General features: G+C 33.3%; 5 protein-coding genes across 7 annotated transcripts in view; 2 read left to right on the top strand and 3 right to left on the bottom strand.

The window, feature by feature from the left end:
• The window catches only part of LOC120345456 (inosine-5'-monophosphate dehydrogenase 1-like), a 149,280-nt gene that overhangs the window by 114,038 nt on the left and 15,644 nt on the right, over window positions 1-19,598 (bottom strand). The gene's annotated exons all lie outside the window — the stretch shown is intronic.
• Window positions 95-2,843, bottom strand: LOC120346817 (uncharacterized). The gene is made up of 2 exons (XM_039416649.2): window positions 2,558-2,843; window positions 95-2,205 (listed from the first exon to the last, which is right to left on the bottom strand). Exons 1-2 carry the CDS (start codon window positions 2,709-2,711, stop codon window positions 707-709), a joined length of 1,653 nt encoding a protein of 550 aa, XP_039272583.2. The 5' UTR covers window positions 2,712-2,843; the 3' UTR covers window positions 95-706.
• On the top strand, window positions 2,928-5,952 carry LOC120346818 (uncharacterized). Its single transcript, XM_039416650.2, has 2 exons — window positions 2,928-3,303; window positions 3,862-5,952. The coding sequence occupies exons 1-2, from the start codon at window positions 3,156-3,158 to the stop codon at window positions 5,346-5,348; spliced, it is 1,635 nt and encodes a 544-aa protein (XP_039272584.2). The 5' UTR covers window positions 2,928-3,155; the 3' UTR covers window positions 5,349-5,952.
• On the top strand, window positions 5,940-15,243 carry LOC120346819 (serine incorporator 5-like). The gene is made up of 11 exons (XM_039416652.2): window positions 5,940-6,028; window positions 6,739-6,903; window positions 7,652-7,827; window positions 8,232-8,313; window positions 8,980-9,112; window positions 9,611-9,784; window positions 10,197-10,292; window positions 11,488-11,620; window positions 12,426-12,538; window positions 13,113-13,248; window positions 13,713-15,243. Exons 1-11 carry the CDS (start codon window positions 6,014-6,016, stop codon window positions 13,864-13,866), a joined length of 1,377 nt encoding a protein of 458 aa, XP_039272586.2. The 5' UTR covers window positions 5,940-6,013; the 3' UTR covers window positions 13,867-15,243.
• LOC144425791 (small EDRK-rich factor 2-like) lies at window positions 15,534-16,860 on the bottom strand. The gene is made up of 3 exons (XM_078115436.1): window positions 16,663-16,860; window positions 16,340-16,448; window positions 15,534-16,040 (listed from the first exon to the last, which is right to left on the bottom strand). Exons 1-3 carry the CDS (start codon window positions 16,667-16,669, stop codon window positions 15,962-15,964), a joined length of 195 nt encoding a protein of 64 aa, XP_077971562.1. The 5' UTR covers window positions 16,670-16,860; the 3' UTR covers window positions 15,534-15,961.

Below are 19,598 nucleotides of genomic sequence, written 5' to 3'. Positions count from 1 at the left end.
TAAATATAAACCACATGTTACTTAAACCAATGGTTAATGTGAAATGGCCATCAATATGTACCCAAGACATCGTGTAATCGCAGCAATCCTGCCAGATAATTCAGTTCAACTGCCCGATACCCATATATTCTCTGATCTAGCAGTAATAGTGCATGAAAAGATGGTACTAAATCTAAAAAAGTCTCAGTTTGATGGAAGGACTGAATCTGACTTCCCAATGTAAAAGCAGACATTAGGACGATTCATTCTGTATTTAATTATTGTATAAAAGCTTGTTAATAGAGAATTTTAATTGAAACAATATAGTACATGAGATATGTCTGCATCAGTATTCCAAAATACTCTATAACCAACATCAGTATTTAATGTAATAAGGTGGAAAATGATGAAAAGTAGAGAATTGAAAAAGGCTTGAATGAGTTGATTTAGAAGAAAAACATCAGTAGATTAGATTGAAAATTTTACAGGAAAAAGCGATTCTGATCAGATGAAGCTTGAAAAAACTTTCAAAAACCAGACAATAAATTGCTTAGATTGTGCAAAGCTCATTGAACAAGAAAACAACAATTTTTTCATGGTTATTTTGAGAAGAAAAAATTATTTGAAGTGTGCCTTATAGTCGGTAAAATATGGTAGTTCATTTTTATTTCATTCAAACTTAGACTTGTTCGGACATTTGTACTTGTAACAATTATCAACTCTAATATCATGGGGCCTTTTCAATTAAAACACTTTCATCATCTTTCCCTGTGTCATCATTTTCTGATTCAAATATTTCAACAATTATTTTTCCATTAGGTTGAAAATCATGAGATAACTTTTTGCGTTTAAACTGACTTTGTTTCATCAAAGTTGGTTTAGGAAAAGGAATTCCAATGGAATATTTAGCAGCAATGATATGATGACATGGAGGTGGAAAATTACAGTGACATGTCTCCACTGGAAATAATTTTACGGTCCATACTGAAATTTCGTCAGTAATTAAAAATATACCAGTAGTGGATTTAAATTCTATTCCATTTCTGTCAATGATATTTCGGGCGAGCTCAAGTGGATTGTAGTTCAGTTTATCTGCGTTACGATTTGTCGAAAAAGCTTTTTGAACGTATGCCGTAGCTTCTTCAAAGGTTGGAGTACAACAAAGAAGAACATCATCTTGCATCAAGTCTAATAATCCAGTAAACTTATCATTGATTCGATATTTCCCATGCTTGTTCATTTTTGAATGTAAATTTTTTGCTGAAGAACGATAATATAATGAAAGATTGTGAAGATGCTTTGCAGTACATTGCAGGTCATCAATTGCATCACATGGATTATCATCCCACATTTTTAATTTTTCTATGACAGATATAAAAGGAGAAAAGTCAAAATATGTCTTCTGTGTAGTCATCCACAAGTGCTCATCATTCTTTTCCAATATAATATTTTGTAATGACAATTTTGGGATTTTCTTATTTGCTATTTCCCATATCGATTCCAAATTAATTGTAGATTTTGAATGATGTATGAAAAACAAAAGATGAATTATAATTGAATCCTGGTGTTCACACAAAAGAACATTTATATTATAGTCTTTAAAATGAGAACACAAACAGTATGTCAATGTTGTCCCATCCGGCAGTGGAAGTCTGGACAAAAGTGAATTAATTTTATGACACCTTTCTTCTTGATACACAACCGCACATAAACTATCATCTTGACATGAAATATCAATGATGAATTTTTCCACATCTTCATTTTGTAATTCTCTTATTGCACTAAGAGTAAGCCTGCGTTTTTTTCTCATGTACTTTTTGACATTGGCAACTTGTAAAATATCTCTAGGTAAAGATAATTGAGTTCCGATAGCACAGTCATTCTCATTAGACGTGGATTTGATCATGCTGTGATATATCGTTGAAGGGGCGCCTTTTGCATATTTACATGACAACAAAACAGATGGACATGTTCTGATAAACGGCTTTGAACCACATCTCCTGTTGCCATGAGGAAAGTTACCAGCCACTGAACTATCTCCTTTGTAATAGACTATAACAATGTGGGGATATTCATCACATTCGTGAGATATTCGACGAAAATTAGAGGTGTAAATTTTTGGAGCTGAGAATACACTGAAGTATGTTTTGCGAATTACAGTGTTATTAATTTTAATTTTGGCCTTGCCAGTATGTCGCCAACGATACCCATCTGCCTTCCAGTCATCTGTAAACAAAATAAGAAAATTATTGTGATTAAATATATTTTCGGACTGTCATGCTCAATGGATCTCAATGATATCAAAGCCAGAATTGGCTTTCAACTTTTCACATGTTCTTTGCACCTGACTCTGTGGATGAAATTATCAGTGATGTCATTTAAAATCTCAAAGTACATGAATTCCAATATAACTATGACGTATAAAGTATAAATGAGAGTGCTGGTAATGCAGTAATGGGAGGTGTTAAGGGGGAAAAACACATTCATCACCGATCAAGATAAAACAACAACATAAATTTGATTGTACTTAGAAAAACACATACATAAGCATGATAACAAAAAACAAAGACGTGCTTACCTCTCTTTCGTGGATTTTCCAAGCTGCAAAATGCATAGCATGTTCCACCACCTGCAAGAACGATCGGAACATCGCTGGAAGTTTTCAACCCACTCGAAACTTCTCCCATGAACGTCAATGCATCTGTTGCCGTGAAATTTTGTACTTCGTCCATTATTCAGATTTTCTACATTTTACAAACAAACGAAAAAAATACCGCTGAATAGATACCGTAACTTATATGAAGACCGAAGTGACTACTGGTATATTACAGGAGTCACTTTGATGAAGACAAGGCACCCGACAATTACCGTAACGTTATTTCGCTGTTTCGCGTCGCTCATGATTCACGGATTCACGTGACAGTTTTATGTTTTGTTTCTGTAAAAGTAGTTATTTTTTTGTCCTTGTGTTGTTGTTTTATTTCACTAATCTATTTATAGTCGAAATAGCGAAGGAATAATGTACTGATGTAGTACATTGCGTCGTAAATTAGTTTGTCTTTCGGCTTAATTATGAAATCATATCTTTGGGTGTAGGCTATTTGGCTAGCTAGAGGATAAAACACGGCACTGTCAGAATTAGATATTGATAAACTGGCGTATCAGATTGCAGAATTATGGGAAAAGTCAAGGAAAACCAGACTATTGTGGAATTTTTTGAACGAGTTTACTGTGGAAAAGAACAATTACTTGCAGATCCCCCAATGTTGCCACAAGCTGGGACATGCTATGCATTCAGTTCTGCTGAAAATAAAAGCAAGAAACGTTAGTAAACTTTCATGTATGGTACCCTAGCAGTATTGACGAAGTTACTCTTCAAAGATAGGACCTCTATTATTTTTCAATATCTCAATAGTGAGTACAAGTACAGAAATTACGAAAATTAAAAATTTCAAATTCCTCGGGAATTGTATAATTGTTAGATTTTCGCTTAAAAAACCAGCCCCCTTTTTATCTTTCTAAGAATCCATTCACTTGCGAAAATTGTTTTGTTTGGAAGTTTTTTTTTGAATGTTGAATTCATTTTTGACCTTGAATTAATAATCACTAAAGCTGATTGCTATCATCAAAACTGAATAATCTACTTTCCAGTCTTACGAATGTATTCTTCTATATGATTTGACCAGTTTTCTATTTTCTACAATTTTCAATATCGCACATTACAGTAATAGTTCTGATTAACGATTTCGAAATAAATAATATTGATTATATCAAATTTTGAATTGGTTTGAGTATTCCTTTCATTTTGGATTTGATTCTGTTCTCAAATATTTGTTGCAAGAGTAACATAAATTATAGTTTATATTTTATTCATTCATTCAGAGGACTGGCGAGCAGATGGATATCGATGGCGACAAAATGGAGCGAAGAATATCAAATGCAATGGTCACTTGATTAAAAAGATTTATTTCAATGTTTTCACTGGACCAAAACAATCAAGCAAAGGTTTTCAAAGAATCGCCCATCAATGTCAAGATTTTCCAAACATAGTCATTGTTTTATACAAAGGCGATCACACCATTGCAGGCAGATTCCCACATGGTAACTGTCGACGTAGTAATACGCCCTTTTCTATGACTCGAAAATCAGTATTAGAGGCTTGTAGGAATTCTGTTGGTGATCCAGGTGAAATATATGACAAATTGGTAACATCAATGAATCCTCGCTCAATGGAATTCCATGTTTCTATACCAAGGAATGCATCACAGATACATTATTTACAAAAAACACAGAAGAAAAAACAAAAGTTAATATGTGAAATTTTGAAAAAGATGGATGCTACATCATTAAACACTTCCTTTAAAACCCATATTAATCCACATCCGGATTTATTCATAATGCTTTATAGTAACGTTATATTTGAATTATTTTCATCTTTATTATGTTTAATATCATTGTCCGAAGAACAAAAATTTACTTTTAAATCTGTTTCAGTAGGTAAATATGAATCTCGTGCATTGATTTATCATCATGCTTATTATGTTGATGGCGGCATTCCAATCATGTTTTTTATACATAAAACTTCTCCCAATACCAATCGAGATGTTATATGGTCCACTATTTGCAAGTTTGTACCGAAGTTGGCAGATGTCGAAAATGTATCAGTTTCATTTGAAAACAACGGTGCCAACTTTAGAGACCTATCAAATTTTTTATTATCTGAACCCTTTTCAACAATCGTTAATCATTTGGAAAAATTAGATAGTTCGCCTATGGATGCAATGGTCCATTTACAATGCAATGCATTAAAACTCCATGAAATATCCTCATATTTTGCACGCAGGATATTCAATTTTAGTGATCAAGAGTTACAGCCAAACAAAAGACAATTGGATAAAATTTTTGCTAGTGGTTATAGAAATCCTAAAATGCAGTACCAGTATTCAATACCAACTTCTTCTAGAAAGCTAAATCAAATGATTGGAACAGAGTCATATCATCTCGCACTTAGTATTGACCCCCAAAACATTTCTTTATGCCCGAAGACTAGATCTTTCAGTGTTATTGAGAAAAAATGCACATATGTTGTTGCTTTATTTCCAAAAGAGATTTGCACCTGTTTGTTTGGACCATTATGTCACCATATCATGGCCTGCAAAATTTCATTAGGGATGATCAAAAAGACTGAAATTGAAAAAACTTTCATGCATGTCATGTCAGAATCTGATACCAATGACACGGTAGCACCAACTTTTACATTTGATATGGTGCCATGTGATGATACTGCAGAAAACGTTTATATTTCAATTGAGAATGATGCTGAAGATCATAATATATTAGATGTATCATCTGAAATAGTTGTTGAATGACATATTTTCATTACTGGTTACCAGCAGGCCTGCGGAGTTTTGAGTTTAGCATACTTTTACTGAAACCAGAGTCACAGTTTTAAATTCCCTGGAAATGAAGTTGAAATTAAATGTTTTGATCAAAATCTCTTTTACGGGACACAAAGTGAATCTATGGATCGTTTTGTTGTTGTTGTGGAAAACTCTCTTTACTCTTTAATAACTAGCCTATTGGACCAATTACTTTGTAATTTTCAGTGGTTAAAGATTGTTGTTGTCGCTAGGGGGCTATTATTTTTATTTATTTTTAAAATTTATGTGGGTTCTATGGGATTCATTTTGTGTGATATTGTCATAAAAATTGTGCATCGTGTGGTGGTTCCGAGATAGCAAACTTTCCTGTTTAAGTGCCTTTCAATTTTTCAATATATCTCAGCTCAATATAACCTACTGTAATCTTCTCTTAGCTAAAAGTGACAATTGTCTTATATGGAATTATGTGAATCTGCTTGGAAATTATTTTTTTAGATTTGGTTGTTCACTATATTATTTTATGTTGCTACTAGAGTGTATTATTTTGGATAGTAACGCTTCTAATTTTTTCTACCTCTTCTCCTTGATTTAGGTATAACATTAGAAAACAGTTAGTATTTTAACATTTTCTCAACAGCATTTTGAAGACAAAAATGTGTCTTGGATCGGTATGTTCAATTCATTTTGTTTTGTACTGTTGACTTAAAACACAAGTTTGGCAAAATGTTTTACTGAAAAAGCATATACCAATGGGGGCTCCCGAAGTATGCGAACCAAGATGGCGGACATCGGAATGTAATATGTATACTAGGTTAGGGTTAGGCCATAATTTTAGGTATAAATACTACGGGAGGCTCTTGGCTAGTCTTCGAACTGATAATAGGACTAAAATAAGGAAAATTGGAAAAAAATTATCGCCTAACCCTAACCTGTCACCCATGTTACGTTCCGATGTCCGCCATCTTGGTTCGCATACTTCGGGAGCACCCACCAATGAATAATCAAGGATTCTTAAAATTTAAATTATTACAATTACTGCAGTCTATTTATTAATAGATAAATCTGAAATTGTTAAAAATCTTTGGCTTTTATATTGATTTGGTTGAATAAAATTTGATTTTTAAAGATGAAAATAATTAAGCAAAAAAAATGTTATATTTCTCAATTTTCTAGTGAAATGTTGATTTAAATCAAATTTTACCAATTATTTGTCAGATATCAACAAGCTAGTCTTTTCTAATTTTTTAAATTAATTGGGATGCCTAATTCTAGATAATCACACAACTGAAATTGGTATTGCCAGTTGGTATGATTGAGATTCACAATAACAATAACTTCATAATTCATACATAACGAAACGCATTTTTTTTCAATCTAGCTTGCATGCTGCTTTGGCTCGGCAGCATGTTCACTATGCTGTGCATGCCTACCCAGCATCAAGACATCCACAGGAACTCGACTTATGTACACATTCTTCTTAGTTCTTGTGACTGGAGTCAGTATAGCTATGCTCTCCTCTGCTGTGCAAGACGGTCTGCAGAAGGTGTGTATATTTTTATTAAGCTTGTTCCTTTAGCATTATAACTAAAGAGCAGACTATATTTTCCAGTTTATTATCATGTTTGGTATATTGAGTTAACCATCTAAATTATGACTAAAGATTTCATTTCTTAAAAAGCAAGAAAGCGATGCTCAAATATATGGACACAAAGTACAGTAGACTACCCTTGGTCAAAAAACTCCTTGACTTTTGCGTAGAATGGAGGGGGACGCTGAACTACTACAATAAATTTGTATTAATTTTGAAAAGGTCAACACACAAAATTTCGAAGTGAAAACAAATCCCTTAGGGCCCACAGAAAGTTTCGAAATAAATAAAAGAATAGCCTTCTAGTAAAAAATACAATCCTAAATTAATCACTGAAAATTTCAAATCAATTGGATCAGTAATGGAAAAGTGATTCCTTCCACAACGATAAGGAGGAAAAAATACCAACAACAGCAACACCATTATAACGAAACGATCCATATGTACACTTTGTTTCTAAAAATTGACATAAATTTGATGGTCTATATATGAAATTAATGAAAATTGCTCTTTTTTCTTTTTAGGAATCAGGCATTAATAATTTTTCAAATTTTTCTTTAAATTTTTTTTATTGACGCAGTGGACAGGTGATTGACCATTCCAATTATTTGAAATGAATCGCAAGTTAGAATTTCAGAATGCCATCCCTAATGAAATGAGATGAAATATAGATCTTATTTTTGTTCTCTATTTTGCTTTACAGATTCCATTCTACAAGGAGATTTGTGACAGCATAGGTGCTGAAAAATGCAAAATGTTAATCGGATATGAAGCTGTTTATAAAGTAATGTTTGGAATGGCTTGTTTCTTCTTCCTGATGATGATTTTAACTTTCGGAATAAAAAATACGAAAGATTGTCGAGCTGGATTACAAAATGGGTGGGTATACGAGGATAATTATTGGGCATAAAGTGGGCCGATTGATCATTTTGCTAAATTGTTGTTGTTGTTAGGGTCGTGAAAACTCTCTTTTATTTGCACCTAATGGACAAATCGATTTCAAATACCCAGTAAGAAGTCACGAGAAGGCTATTACTTTCATTTTATTCTTGCATTTTCTCTGACTCTTAATATGGGGCCTGTTTATCCCCCCCTAATTTTTCTATTTTTTTTAATTCTGATTATTATCCCAACTTGTGCTATTTTTTTTTATAAATATTTCATATGACATTCAGTACAGTTATTTTAACAGCTGATGGAATTTTTTTGAATAAATAGATTATGAATAAACAGGTGATTGAATTAAATACCAGGTAAACTTAAATGTGTTTTCATCTATGCAGATTTTGGTTCTTCAAATTCCTTGCACTTGTTGGATTATGCGTTGGTGCATTTTTCATTCCTGATGCTCAACTGTTTTTAAAGGTGAATTGTTTGTATTCGGTATTGTAACTAACATGGAATTGCGTTTCTGATATTTGAGCTTCAATCCAGAGTTGAATTAGTATTAAAATTATGAGTTAATTAAAATAATGGGTACTCTCGTAGTATGTGCATCAAGATGGCGGACATCGGAATGTAGCACCAGGTTGGGGTTAGGCCATAATTTCAGTTACAAATACTACAGGAGTCATTTGACTAGTCCCCAAACTTGTAATAGAACTAAAATAAGGAAAATTGGAATAAAATTATGGCCTAACCCTAACCTGGTACACATACTATGGGAGCGCCAAAAATGCTTCTTTTTTGAAATTGCAAAGAATACTGCTTTAGGTAAAGAAGGGGGCACTCTCCCATCGTACCCCCAGGTGTCTGCCCCTGATTATCATATGAAATTTAGGACAGTAACAATTGATAGCAACTCAGTGTTACGATGTCTAACTAATCATTTATAGATATTTTCGGCACAGAACTTTCTCAACTTTCAAGCCACAATAGGTCACTTATTAAAATATTTTCGAGGGATTAAAAAAGAAATCTGATTCGAATTTGAATTGTTGAGATTATTGTTTTTTTAATGTTGAAGTATGACGAACATCTGCTTTCCCAATTATTAGAAAAGTTTTTAATTGTACATATTTTTCACTTGAGGTTTGGATGTACATTGGTATGATTGGTGGTGTCCTTTTCATCTTAATTCAATTAATTTTACTGGTCGATTTTGCGCATACTTGGAATTCTTCTTGGCTTGTGGGAGTTGAGAAGAATAAGTGCTGGTTTGTTGGTAAGATTTTGTAAATTTTATTTTAATGTAACAGTCAACATTGTTTCTGTCGTGTCCATATACTTCAGAAATTTGTATTCGTTGTTAATGTTTCCCGATTCGTCACAAAATCATTGTTGTAGAGATATGAACAAATAGGCAAGCATATGAATTTTTTGCAAATTTGATTTGCAAATAATACAATAAAAATATGGCTATTTCATCTGAATAGTCAATGCTATAATTTTATTAAAATTGTATCACTGTGTTTTTGTGACAGTCTGTATCATCATTTGTGTTTTAATACTTTGATCGCATCTGATTCAATATGACAATGTTAACAAGGTTGTTCATTTTAATATGGAATCAAACGTAATGAAATTAAACAGTAAAAAATTAACCATTCAGTTAATATAATATTGCATAGGATTTATTTAGTTTAGAATTATCCAAATAAAAAAGGGTTTAATTGCTACATCGACTTAAACGAAGACCTAACCCCCTAATTCTATTTTTCAGCTCTCCTTCTGATGTCTATTCTATTTTTTACTGTTGCTGTGGTGGGGTATGTGCTACTCATCGTATTTTACACAGATGCAGGAGGATGTACCGCTAATAAAGCTTTCATCGGTGTTAACTTCACTCTTTCTATATTGATCTCAATTCTAGCAGTATCACCTTGTATTCAAAAAGGTATTACTGTTTATTTTATACCTTTTTTTCCAGTCTACAATCTCCCCGAAGTTTTTTTTTGTCAAGAAGAGACCACTTGGTGTTTTCTACCATTGCCATTTCCATTTTAACTCAAAACTCACTCAAAAGCAGTTCTGCTTATCAATATTGAGATTCTTCAAGGTGCTATTAGCAAGTCTAATATAACATGTTATCAATATAGGCGTATTTTTATGTGCATTTGGCGGCACAAAAATAAAAAATTCTGTAACTGATTATAAAATTGGATATTTGTTTTGGCTTATAATGGTAAAATCGTGCTTTTCATTGAAACCACTATTTATTTATTTATATCCATATGTCGAAGGCAATTGATTGCCTCGCTTAATGTAGTTTCCCTTTTTATCAATTTTAATCATATTTATATTTTCAGTTCAACCACGATCAGGTCTTCTTCAAGCGTCTGTTGTAACTGCCTATGTTTGTTTTCTCACTGCATCCGCTGTTTCCAGCAATCCAGGAGAATATCGTAAGTCTGTCAGATTCAATTTTCTTGTTATTTAAAACATATCATTTGTAATAACTAGAATTTTTTCTTTTCTACTCAATTATTTAGAGCATAGAATATTTAAACAGTTCGTAACAGCAACCAGAACATGTTATACAATATGTCGCTATGTTGATAAAATTTTTCCAGCTAAAAAATTAGGATTGAGTGCATTTAGAAGAGACCTTTTACCTTTGCGCATGACCTCACTCTCATTTAATAGGAAAGAGATTACGTCAGTCAAAGCTTATACCAAAGATTGCAATTTGCAACACTTCTGTTTTTTGTTATGTACAACGATGAAATTGCGCTCATATTTCTTTATAAAATTTTCCGTTTCAACAATATAGCATTGAAACAATATTACTTGCTTGCCCTATGTATTGTAAAGTACAATTAGCTTTGACAATTTACGTAATTTCATCCAGTCATAATCATGAGTCACATTAAGATTATAAAACGTCATTGGTGATTATGATGAATAATAGCAATACAGTTTTCAGTAAATAATGGTCATTATTGGGAGGTATTTCCCTCAAACTTGAAGTTGTAGATAATCGAAATTACTGCCTTCAAAGTAAAATATATAATTCCGAGTTGAAAATTTTGTCTTGTACCATCTTCCTTTTGTGCATTTTCAATGGTTAGTCCAATGTAATGACGTTTTTTCTGGATTATAAAACTGCCTTTTGTTCTGAATTCATTTGGAAAATATTTGAAAATCTATTGATCTAAACTTTTATATACTTCAGTTCAAAATATTTGGATTTAAAATTTTTGTAGTGAAAAAATAGTTCGTCAAATTTTGAAGAGAAAATTCTTTTCTGTATCATAATTTTTTGCGATCTGTTGATTTGCAAAAGCGGGTCAAGGGTTGGCGCATCATGCTTAATTTTGGGAATACACTCAACCATCACACCTCTGATTACCCAGAGTGGGTTCGCAGGTTCAAATCCCATGGGGGATAATTATGTATGAGAAGATTTCTGCTCTCCTCATCGTTCATGCAGCCACATCCTCCATCTTCAAGTCCATACATTTGAAACAAATAACTGGCTAACTCATTTCATACCTGACATGGACAGGTATCCAAGCGAATTTGAGAGTGTCAACAATTTGATACTTGATTTGTGATTTCCACCTGCGTACTGAATGATCTAGTAACAATGTTTTATAGGTGTTGTTACAAATTCAAGTGTGCAACAAAGTAAGCCTTTCGAATGTTTCCAAGGATCTAGCACAGCAACATCTGATAAACTGGTGATTGCTGGTGGTTTAGCATTTGTGTTCGTTGCAGTTTGCTATGTATCGTAAGTTTGCTTTTTAATTTTACCCTCAGTTTAGAAAAGCAGTAATATGGTTAACATAATTATGAGTAAAACCAGTCAAAATAAAAACATGTTGAATGTATTCGAATGGCGTTATTAAATGTTGAGTATGCAGTTTATTTTTATACTCAAACAGGAATTTATTCAAATTACTCCATCATTCCTAATTTTATATTTTGTGCTATTTTTTTTGGTTCCAAATTTTTTTGAAGTAAAGGGTTATCCCAATATCATGCTATTAATATGTATTACTGAAATTCAGACTTTACTCAATCGAATTTACATTTTTTTAAAAGTATAAATATGACACTATTCTAAATGACTTCAAATAATGACTATCATATTGTGTAAGACTGCTTTTGTACTAAAACTTCTTACCGTAACTATATTGACTAAGTTGGCTTATTATTATTTATCTAACTATTCAAAGTGCACACAAGGTAAAAAACAGACAATCAAACAAATCTATTCAAATAAATAGGCTGTAAATGTAGGTGCAGCGTTATTGGTGTAAATATTGTCTGAATACAATAAAATGTTCGTGTGGTCATAAATGACTAAAGAATCTATTTTATGATGTTCAAACTTCAACAGTTGGAAATTTCCAAAATACGGTGTTATGGCATTTTAACTTGTTATCATAGTACATTAACCAGGAGCATTTGCTTCACATACCAGTAGAATTTGTATGGAAATGGACCAAGGATATATGTAAATTTTTCCTGTTCCTCATTTGCCATTCAAAGTGGAATATTTTAAGATAATGAAATATTTTTTAATTTAACAGCTTGAGAACAACAAGTGAAGAAGAGCGACTAACATTGCACGGAAAGGCACCTGATCCAGAAGAAGCAACTTGCTGTTGTTGTTGTATGGCTGGTGGATATGACAGCGGAGCTGGTGTGTTTTATTGTTTAATAGTATAACAAGTATTAGAACCTCATTTTGTTGATCTTCGTAGAATTTATGACCTTTCAAATGTGAACAGTGCAAGCAACTATTCAAGCTTAGGATATATCAAGTCCATGTATCTGAAAACAAACAACTGGTCGACTACAGTAATTCTATACCCGACGTAAACTAGTAAGCTGACGAGAGGCTGTGGTTCGCCATGTGATACTTTATGGATGAAATGAATTATGAAACACAGTAATAACGGTTTGAAGTCTGGGTCCTTAAACTCATAGCAGCATTGTCTGTCCAACTTGATTCTCAATTAACTATTGAAGCCATCAGAGTAGGGACTATTGAAATACATACAAGTGTATAAATGCCAATCAACTTAAATTTCATATTTTGTGTATTTTTATGTTATTTCGATCATTGGCTGGTACATGGATATATTAAAATATTTTTAGCTTGTCATATTGTAAAATAACACAAGATTTGCTTTTATATATATGTTTACTGCATTGTGGAATGCCGTTACATCTCCTCTAATAGCATATGTGTAACATAATCATGTTTCTATCAGTTTCAGAATCAGATAAGGGTGGACAGCAAGTTGTTGATGATGAAGAGGATAGTGTTACATATTCCTACTCGTTCTTTCATTTTATATTTTTTCTCACAACATTATATGTGATGATGACTCTGACAAACTGGTTTGCGTGAGTATCACGTTTTACTAGGGTGGAAAAATTTGGATTTTTTCTTCATGTTTATAATTCTCTAATACTTTATACGGATAATGAAAACTATCCTTGTCATCTTATACTTATTTCTATAAGCATAATTACTAATATTAATTTAAACGTTTCAAGTTAAGTTTCTATGTTCAAGGTTTAATTTCAGAATTTGAAAACCTTGTATCATAGTTTTGAGTCCAGACTACACAAAACTGCATTTGGACTGATGTTTCATGGTAACGGCCATACTAAAAAACTTCAATGGCTGTTGAGCCCAAGCTGGATCCCAGTGATTAGATGGAAATAATTAGGCTTGAGCCAGCGTTTGAAAATACTGCGGCTTCGGAGATGGAGCCATTAAGATCTCTATGCAGCTCCCTAGCCCTGATTCGGAAAAATCATTCTTAGGGTTTAAGCATACCTAATGGAAATTTATTTATACACAGACCTTCAAGCGACCAAACCGTCGAAAGTGCCTATCTTAATGGAAATACTGCATCTATGTGGGTAAGAGTGGCAACATCTTGGGCTGTCATCATAATCTATGTATGGACCCTCATTGCTCCAGCATGCTGTCCCAACAGAGAGTTTCCAAATTAAATTCATCACTGAAAGTCAGAAATTGGTGTATATATAATAGCTTATTGCATTTTATTAACTGCATTCATGTTAAGAGAGACAAATTTATAATAACTATGCAGTGGAAATGTGTGCATGAGGCTCATTTCTTTGGACTTTGATAGTTCAGAAAATCAAGAAAACTTTGTTGTCATCTTATTGTTCATGTTTGTAAATATCTCTTAATAATGCAGCCTCATCTTATTATTATCTTCTTTATGACTTTGTAGATGCCAAAATTTTACAAAAACTATAAAGAAAAAGCTAATCAAATTTATTGCAAATAATGTTTATCATATCATCATCTCAGGACAGCAACAATATGAGTTGATTTACTTCATTCCTGTTAGTAGCACGTAATGATAATCTTGAATGAAGGGTACAAAAGCACTGTTATGGTGTAATGTGGGCTTAGTGTTTTTAAATTGCACCTTGTGTTGGATTTCGATAAAAATCCAGCCATACTTGAAAAGGAGTTATTATTGTCCAAGTTTACATAGCAGTGCACTGCAGGCATCAGGATGTATACTATTCATTGATTCTTTATCATTTTTGTAATCACTTTTAATATATGTAATAATCATTGTTATATTGCATTTTTTTAATCTTTTTGTATGTTCTCTTTTCAATGATAGTGTAATTCTAAATATTCTGCTAATCCAGATTGTTCAACATAAATCATGATATGACATTAGGTTCTTCATTGCTATGTTTAAAGGATCCAAGCATAAATTGTGCTTCACCGGTCTTAAACATTCTTGGAGTGGTTTATCAAAAGTTTATATAATAAGACTAATTAAACCATTCAAGGTGTCTTACTCATGTTTCAACAGAGAGCTTCAAGATAAATTTAAAGTGATCAAGTTTTCAGTCACCAGTGGTATCTAATAACACAAACATTTTTAAAAAAAATATGAGCTGAGGTGATTTACGGGCACTTTGTGTAAACTACATGTAAGCTATAAATTTGATGAAAATTGGGTACTGCCGTAGTATGTGCAACAACATCAGTCATCCTTCTGAATGGTTTGAAATAGCGTTTACGTTCAACAGACTACACTTGCCTTATTCAATCCGGAGTTTTATAAGAAAACCAAACGAGCATAGTGTTGATCGTTTCGCATGAAAGTTGTTTGATATTCCTGTTTGTAATGTGGTTTATTAATGCATTTCGGGCCAATTTTTGATACATACACCTACCGTTTATTGATGAACTGAACGTTACCTGACAAATACTTTTAGAATAAGGTTTACGGCGGGTTGTGCACTAATTTACGTTCCCTTTTTGTTGGTGGTCTGTTTTTGCAATTAAATGTCTGATATTTTTTCCTTCACATAATAAATATATGCCTGTAAGAATGTGTTGGACTTCATTGGGGCTTGTTCATTTACACAGAATCGACAGATTCAAGCCAATTGAGATCGATCATTTTAGAAAACATTGTTAGGTCTAGGATTGTTGAGACAGATTGGGTTTTTACAAGAAAGTGGCTGCAGGTCATCAAATGATATTTAAAATTTTTTGTATGAAGGCCTTCTGGTGATTCTTTAATTACTTCAAACGAAAATGTGCCAATCTAACCTTGCATATTCATCACTCCCTCTGGTCGCTACTAAAAAATCTTACTTACTGGAAAACATACAACAGATAAGGTTCCAGATTATATTTGTACAATTGGCATAGTAGATATGCATAAGTATATTTCTTGCATTTAAAAGCGATATAACCAGATTCCAGTATTTGGCAGCAACGTGGCAGAGATGTTGTCATGTGAGTTACTGTGAAACCATAATATTCATAATACAAATACTGCCAAAATTTTATACAAGACATGTAGGCCTACCCTTGTTATGCACTTCAAAAATTAAACCTATCATTAGCTTGGCAAACTGTTGCAGTAAACACAGAATAAAGAATATGATACGAATGATTGTGTTGAGCACAGGCTATCTGGGGTAATACCAAGCTGAATTCAGTTGCCAGTAATTTGGATAATTTCATTTTAATTATACAAAATATTATTTTTTACAAAACATTAGCAATGTCCTTGCATTTGATATTCTAAATATCAGACTGCTATTTAGAGGTACTGGCTCCTCCTGTGTCTTTCTTCGCTTGACTTGCAAGTTGTTTTTGCCGCATAATATCTGCATCACTGTGAATATAGTATAATGTCAAATTAGGGGTTTATTACTTCGTATAATAAAGCAGGTCAGTGACATCAAAACACCCGAAAATTCTCTCCAAATTGTATCTTGTTTTATACACGGGAGAAAAACCTGATAAGAAATGAAATATTAGACTAGAGATATTTAGAAAATTAGATACCATATTATTTGTTGATAAGCTGAATCTGGGCATTTTGTTGAAATAAAACTATCTGGATGTCGTGACTTTATTGCACATTCAAACATGCCAAGATATCAAAGGACTTCGTAATGAATCACATTTTACCTTTGCATACGCTTCTCTTTAGACACACCTGACTCCTTGTTTTTGCCCCTTGCTATGTCAGCTTGTTTTTTTTGGTTCTTCTTACGAGCAAGTTCCCTCTGATTTCCCCCTGGAAAATATAAATCAAGAAACGTTATCTGTTATGGCATTGCAGGTCAAACATGTCGGTTTGAATCCCATTCCAACCGGGTATAAAAATTGGGTAGGAAATACAGTACTTCCAAATAATGGTAGCTCCTTAAATATCAGTGACTGCTTGTGTAGGGCCTTGTTCAAAGCAAAATGTATGAACAAGCATTCAAAAAGCAGAAAAGTACACTCACTTGTCATGATTGTTGTTAGTTCTTCTTTGACCTCACAGACCTGGTCCAAATACAGTCATCAGACAGCCGATGCTAGTATGCGTATGTCAATGTTGACAGTTGAGCTTCAATCAGAATCCTCGTCACCAAAGCAATACAATGGATGATCAAGTATAATATGTTTACTAAATAGATATAACAAAAAACATGAAGTGTAGCTATGGATAGAGAGATAGATGTAACTCTGTGAAGTCCATAATCATTATTTTATATTTATATATATGTTTAACTATCCCTTAAAATTGTTTCTGAAATTATGACAAACTCGCTATTATGACTATTCAATGTTTTATACACATCCCACGTCAGTATTCAACACTTAGGCATCCAAGTTTCACAAATAGCATTGTTTGGTAGATAAGAACTGATTCTCTATATTTTTTATTGCTGATGCATAAAATTGGCCATTAGCTAGTGGTAGCCTACTGTCCATGTTTAAGAAAGTCGTCTGGAACGGATCGAAAAACCATAAACTTATTCTTTAAATGGATTGAAATAGCCCAGAAATTACAGAATACTTATTTTTTCAGAAAAAATTTATTATTTTGCAGTCGCAGCAAAGAGTAATCATAATTTTATACCGATATATATGAATGTTAAATACAGAAATTAAAAATGTATATCAGTAAATCAAATTTTATAGTAGACACCTCATTGCTGTATTAGGCATTTCCATTATTTAAAATCAAAAGTAGCGGTACCGTACCGGTACCGGTATGCAACATTTTGATTATTCATAATAACTGAACTAATAGCTGAATACGCTACTTGTCTTCTTTTGACAACACCTTTAATCTAATATATATGTATCCACTATCCATACCTTTTTTAATATGTTAGAACAAGTCAAAAAAGCAATGTTTTTTATCATAACGCATTGACTAAATGTCCCCACCCACTATAGTTCCAATTGTCAGATTGTTATTACATTCCATGAATTTATTTATCATCCATTTGATTTTTCAGTTTTGTTTGCTCTCCCGAATCCGTAATCAGTTTTATTCATTTTGTTTTCCACTTATTTTATTCTATCGTCTACTCGTTTCAACTATTTTGCCGTTTAGTACGCTGATTATAAAACAGAAACGAACCTATTATACGCCTGAAGCCTGGCAACAATTTCTCGAACAAGTGTGCGACGTCACTGACAGAAAAGCAACAATGAGAAGAAGCCTAAAATCATTCAAGCAGAAAATCGTCACGTGAAACTGAAAGGCAGCACATTCGACGAACAGCGTCGCGCGGAGGAGGTCGCATTCGGAATTTTTCATCTTCAGGGTGTTTCTGGTGATTGCGCGGTGTTGCGCAATGCTCATCGGGAATTAATATATATTTTTCTCAAAAAATATGATTTGGCGAACCGAAGTTTATTGGTATAGGTCCGTCGGTCTGTCATCTGGTCATTGTGATAATTACTAAGGTACTATCACAAACTATTTTGCTGCCAGAACCTACTGACCTAGAATAGAAGACGGTGTTATTAGACTCCAGATCTCTGGATCTAGACAATAGATAGCCTAGTCAACTTCAATATCATTCGTCTTATTGTAACCCGAGAAAATAGCAATATTATGTTTGTACAGCAGTATGTTAGAGGAATTTGGATCAGTCATATCTCAATAATTCCTTCTTACTAGTGGCGGAGTCGTGAATTGCACTGAAGTTACACACAACTAAACGCATTATATTTTGGAATGATTTGTCTGGTAATATAGTCTAACCAAACTTTTGAGCTCGCGGCCCATTTTAATATATTAATATTTTTCGTGGCGCCTGTTAACGTTAAAAATGCCAAACAGTTCGAAATATGCATATTTGATAATGGGTGCGGATGCTTTTTGCTGTATAGCAAGTCCAGCCGTAGCTCAATGTTTGTTTATGCAGACCTAAATGATGAATTACAATGTCTGGTCACCGACAGCATGGTCCTTATCCAGAATTTTTTTAACTCTGCTGTGTGGCTCATCGGGCTAAGCATGATGTGGGTTCGCAAATTCGAATCCCATGCGGGGATAGTTATGGGCGAGAAGATTGCTGGACTCCTCGCCGCTGTAGGGTGGTTCACGTAACCGATCTGCCGATAGTCGGTTACCGCTTCCTCCACCATCAAGTCCATGCTTCCGAAGACAAATAACTAACTAATTCCATACCCGACAGGGAATAGTAACCGGACGACAGTCCGTGGTTCGCCATATGGTTAAGCCGTCTTATCGACTTTCCTCTCCCCAGGATAAATATGTAAATCCTATTCAACTCACCATAAGTCAGCGGTTTGTGTGGCGCCAAATTATCAGGGGGACACACCTATACGAAAAATCTGTGGATAAATATAATTTATCCTCGTTTCAAAAAGCGTTGCAAACTGCTATCCCCTTTGCGATTATATAAAGCAGGCTTTTCTACCAATGGTCCATTAGATGTGATTTCACTGACTGTCGTTAGCTTTTGTTTGTTCGTTTATATGAAATTCATAGCAAAAAGGTCTTTTATTGAAAAGTATTAAACAATAGGTATTTTCACGTGGAGTCGCAGCCTGAGCATATTTTTGGAGGGCTTCACAATACAATGAAGTTCGAGAACCACTGAGTCCTAGACGATAGCAAGAAATCTACTTTTTAAATGGTTATTAATCTATATGTAGCAGTTATTTTAAATCAAAACGTGCTGTTTATATATAAATGGAAACCAGTATTCATATTCTGTATATAAAGACGCTGTCTTATTTTCTGAGAAACACGGTATGAAGATGTTTTCACTCAGAATCGTGAAATTTTGTTTTAAACTATTTTTATTAATTGTATTTTGAATCAAGAGTCTGAAATAAGTACCATAGATATAGTTAGTACTTTGTGTAAAATTGGTGTTCTCTTTGCAGCCCTCAAAATCCTTTTTGCGGC

Source organism: Styela clava, chromosome 8, assembly GCF_964204865.1.
Source record: "Styela clava chromosome 8, kaStyClav1.hap1.2, whole genome shotgun sequence".
NCBI classification, from domain to species: Eukaryota; Metazoa; Chordata; class Ascidiacea; order Stolidobranchia; family Styelidae; genus Styela; species Styela clava.
The sequence above is the reverse complement of the archived record's forward strand: the minus strand, read 5'-3'. Positions and strand labels throughout refer to the sequence as shown.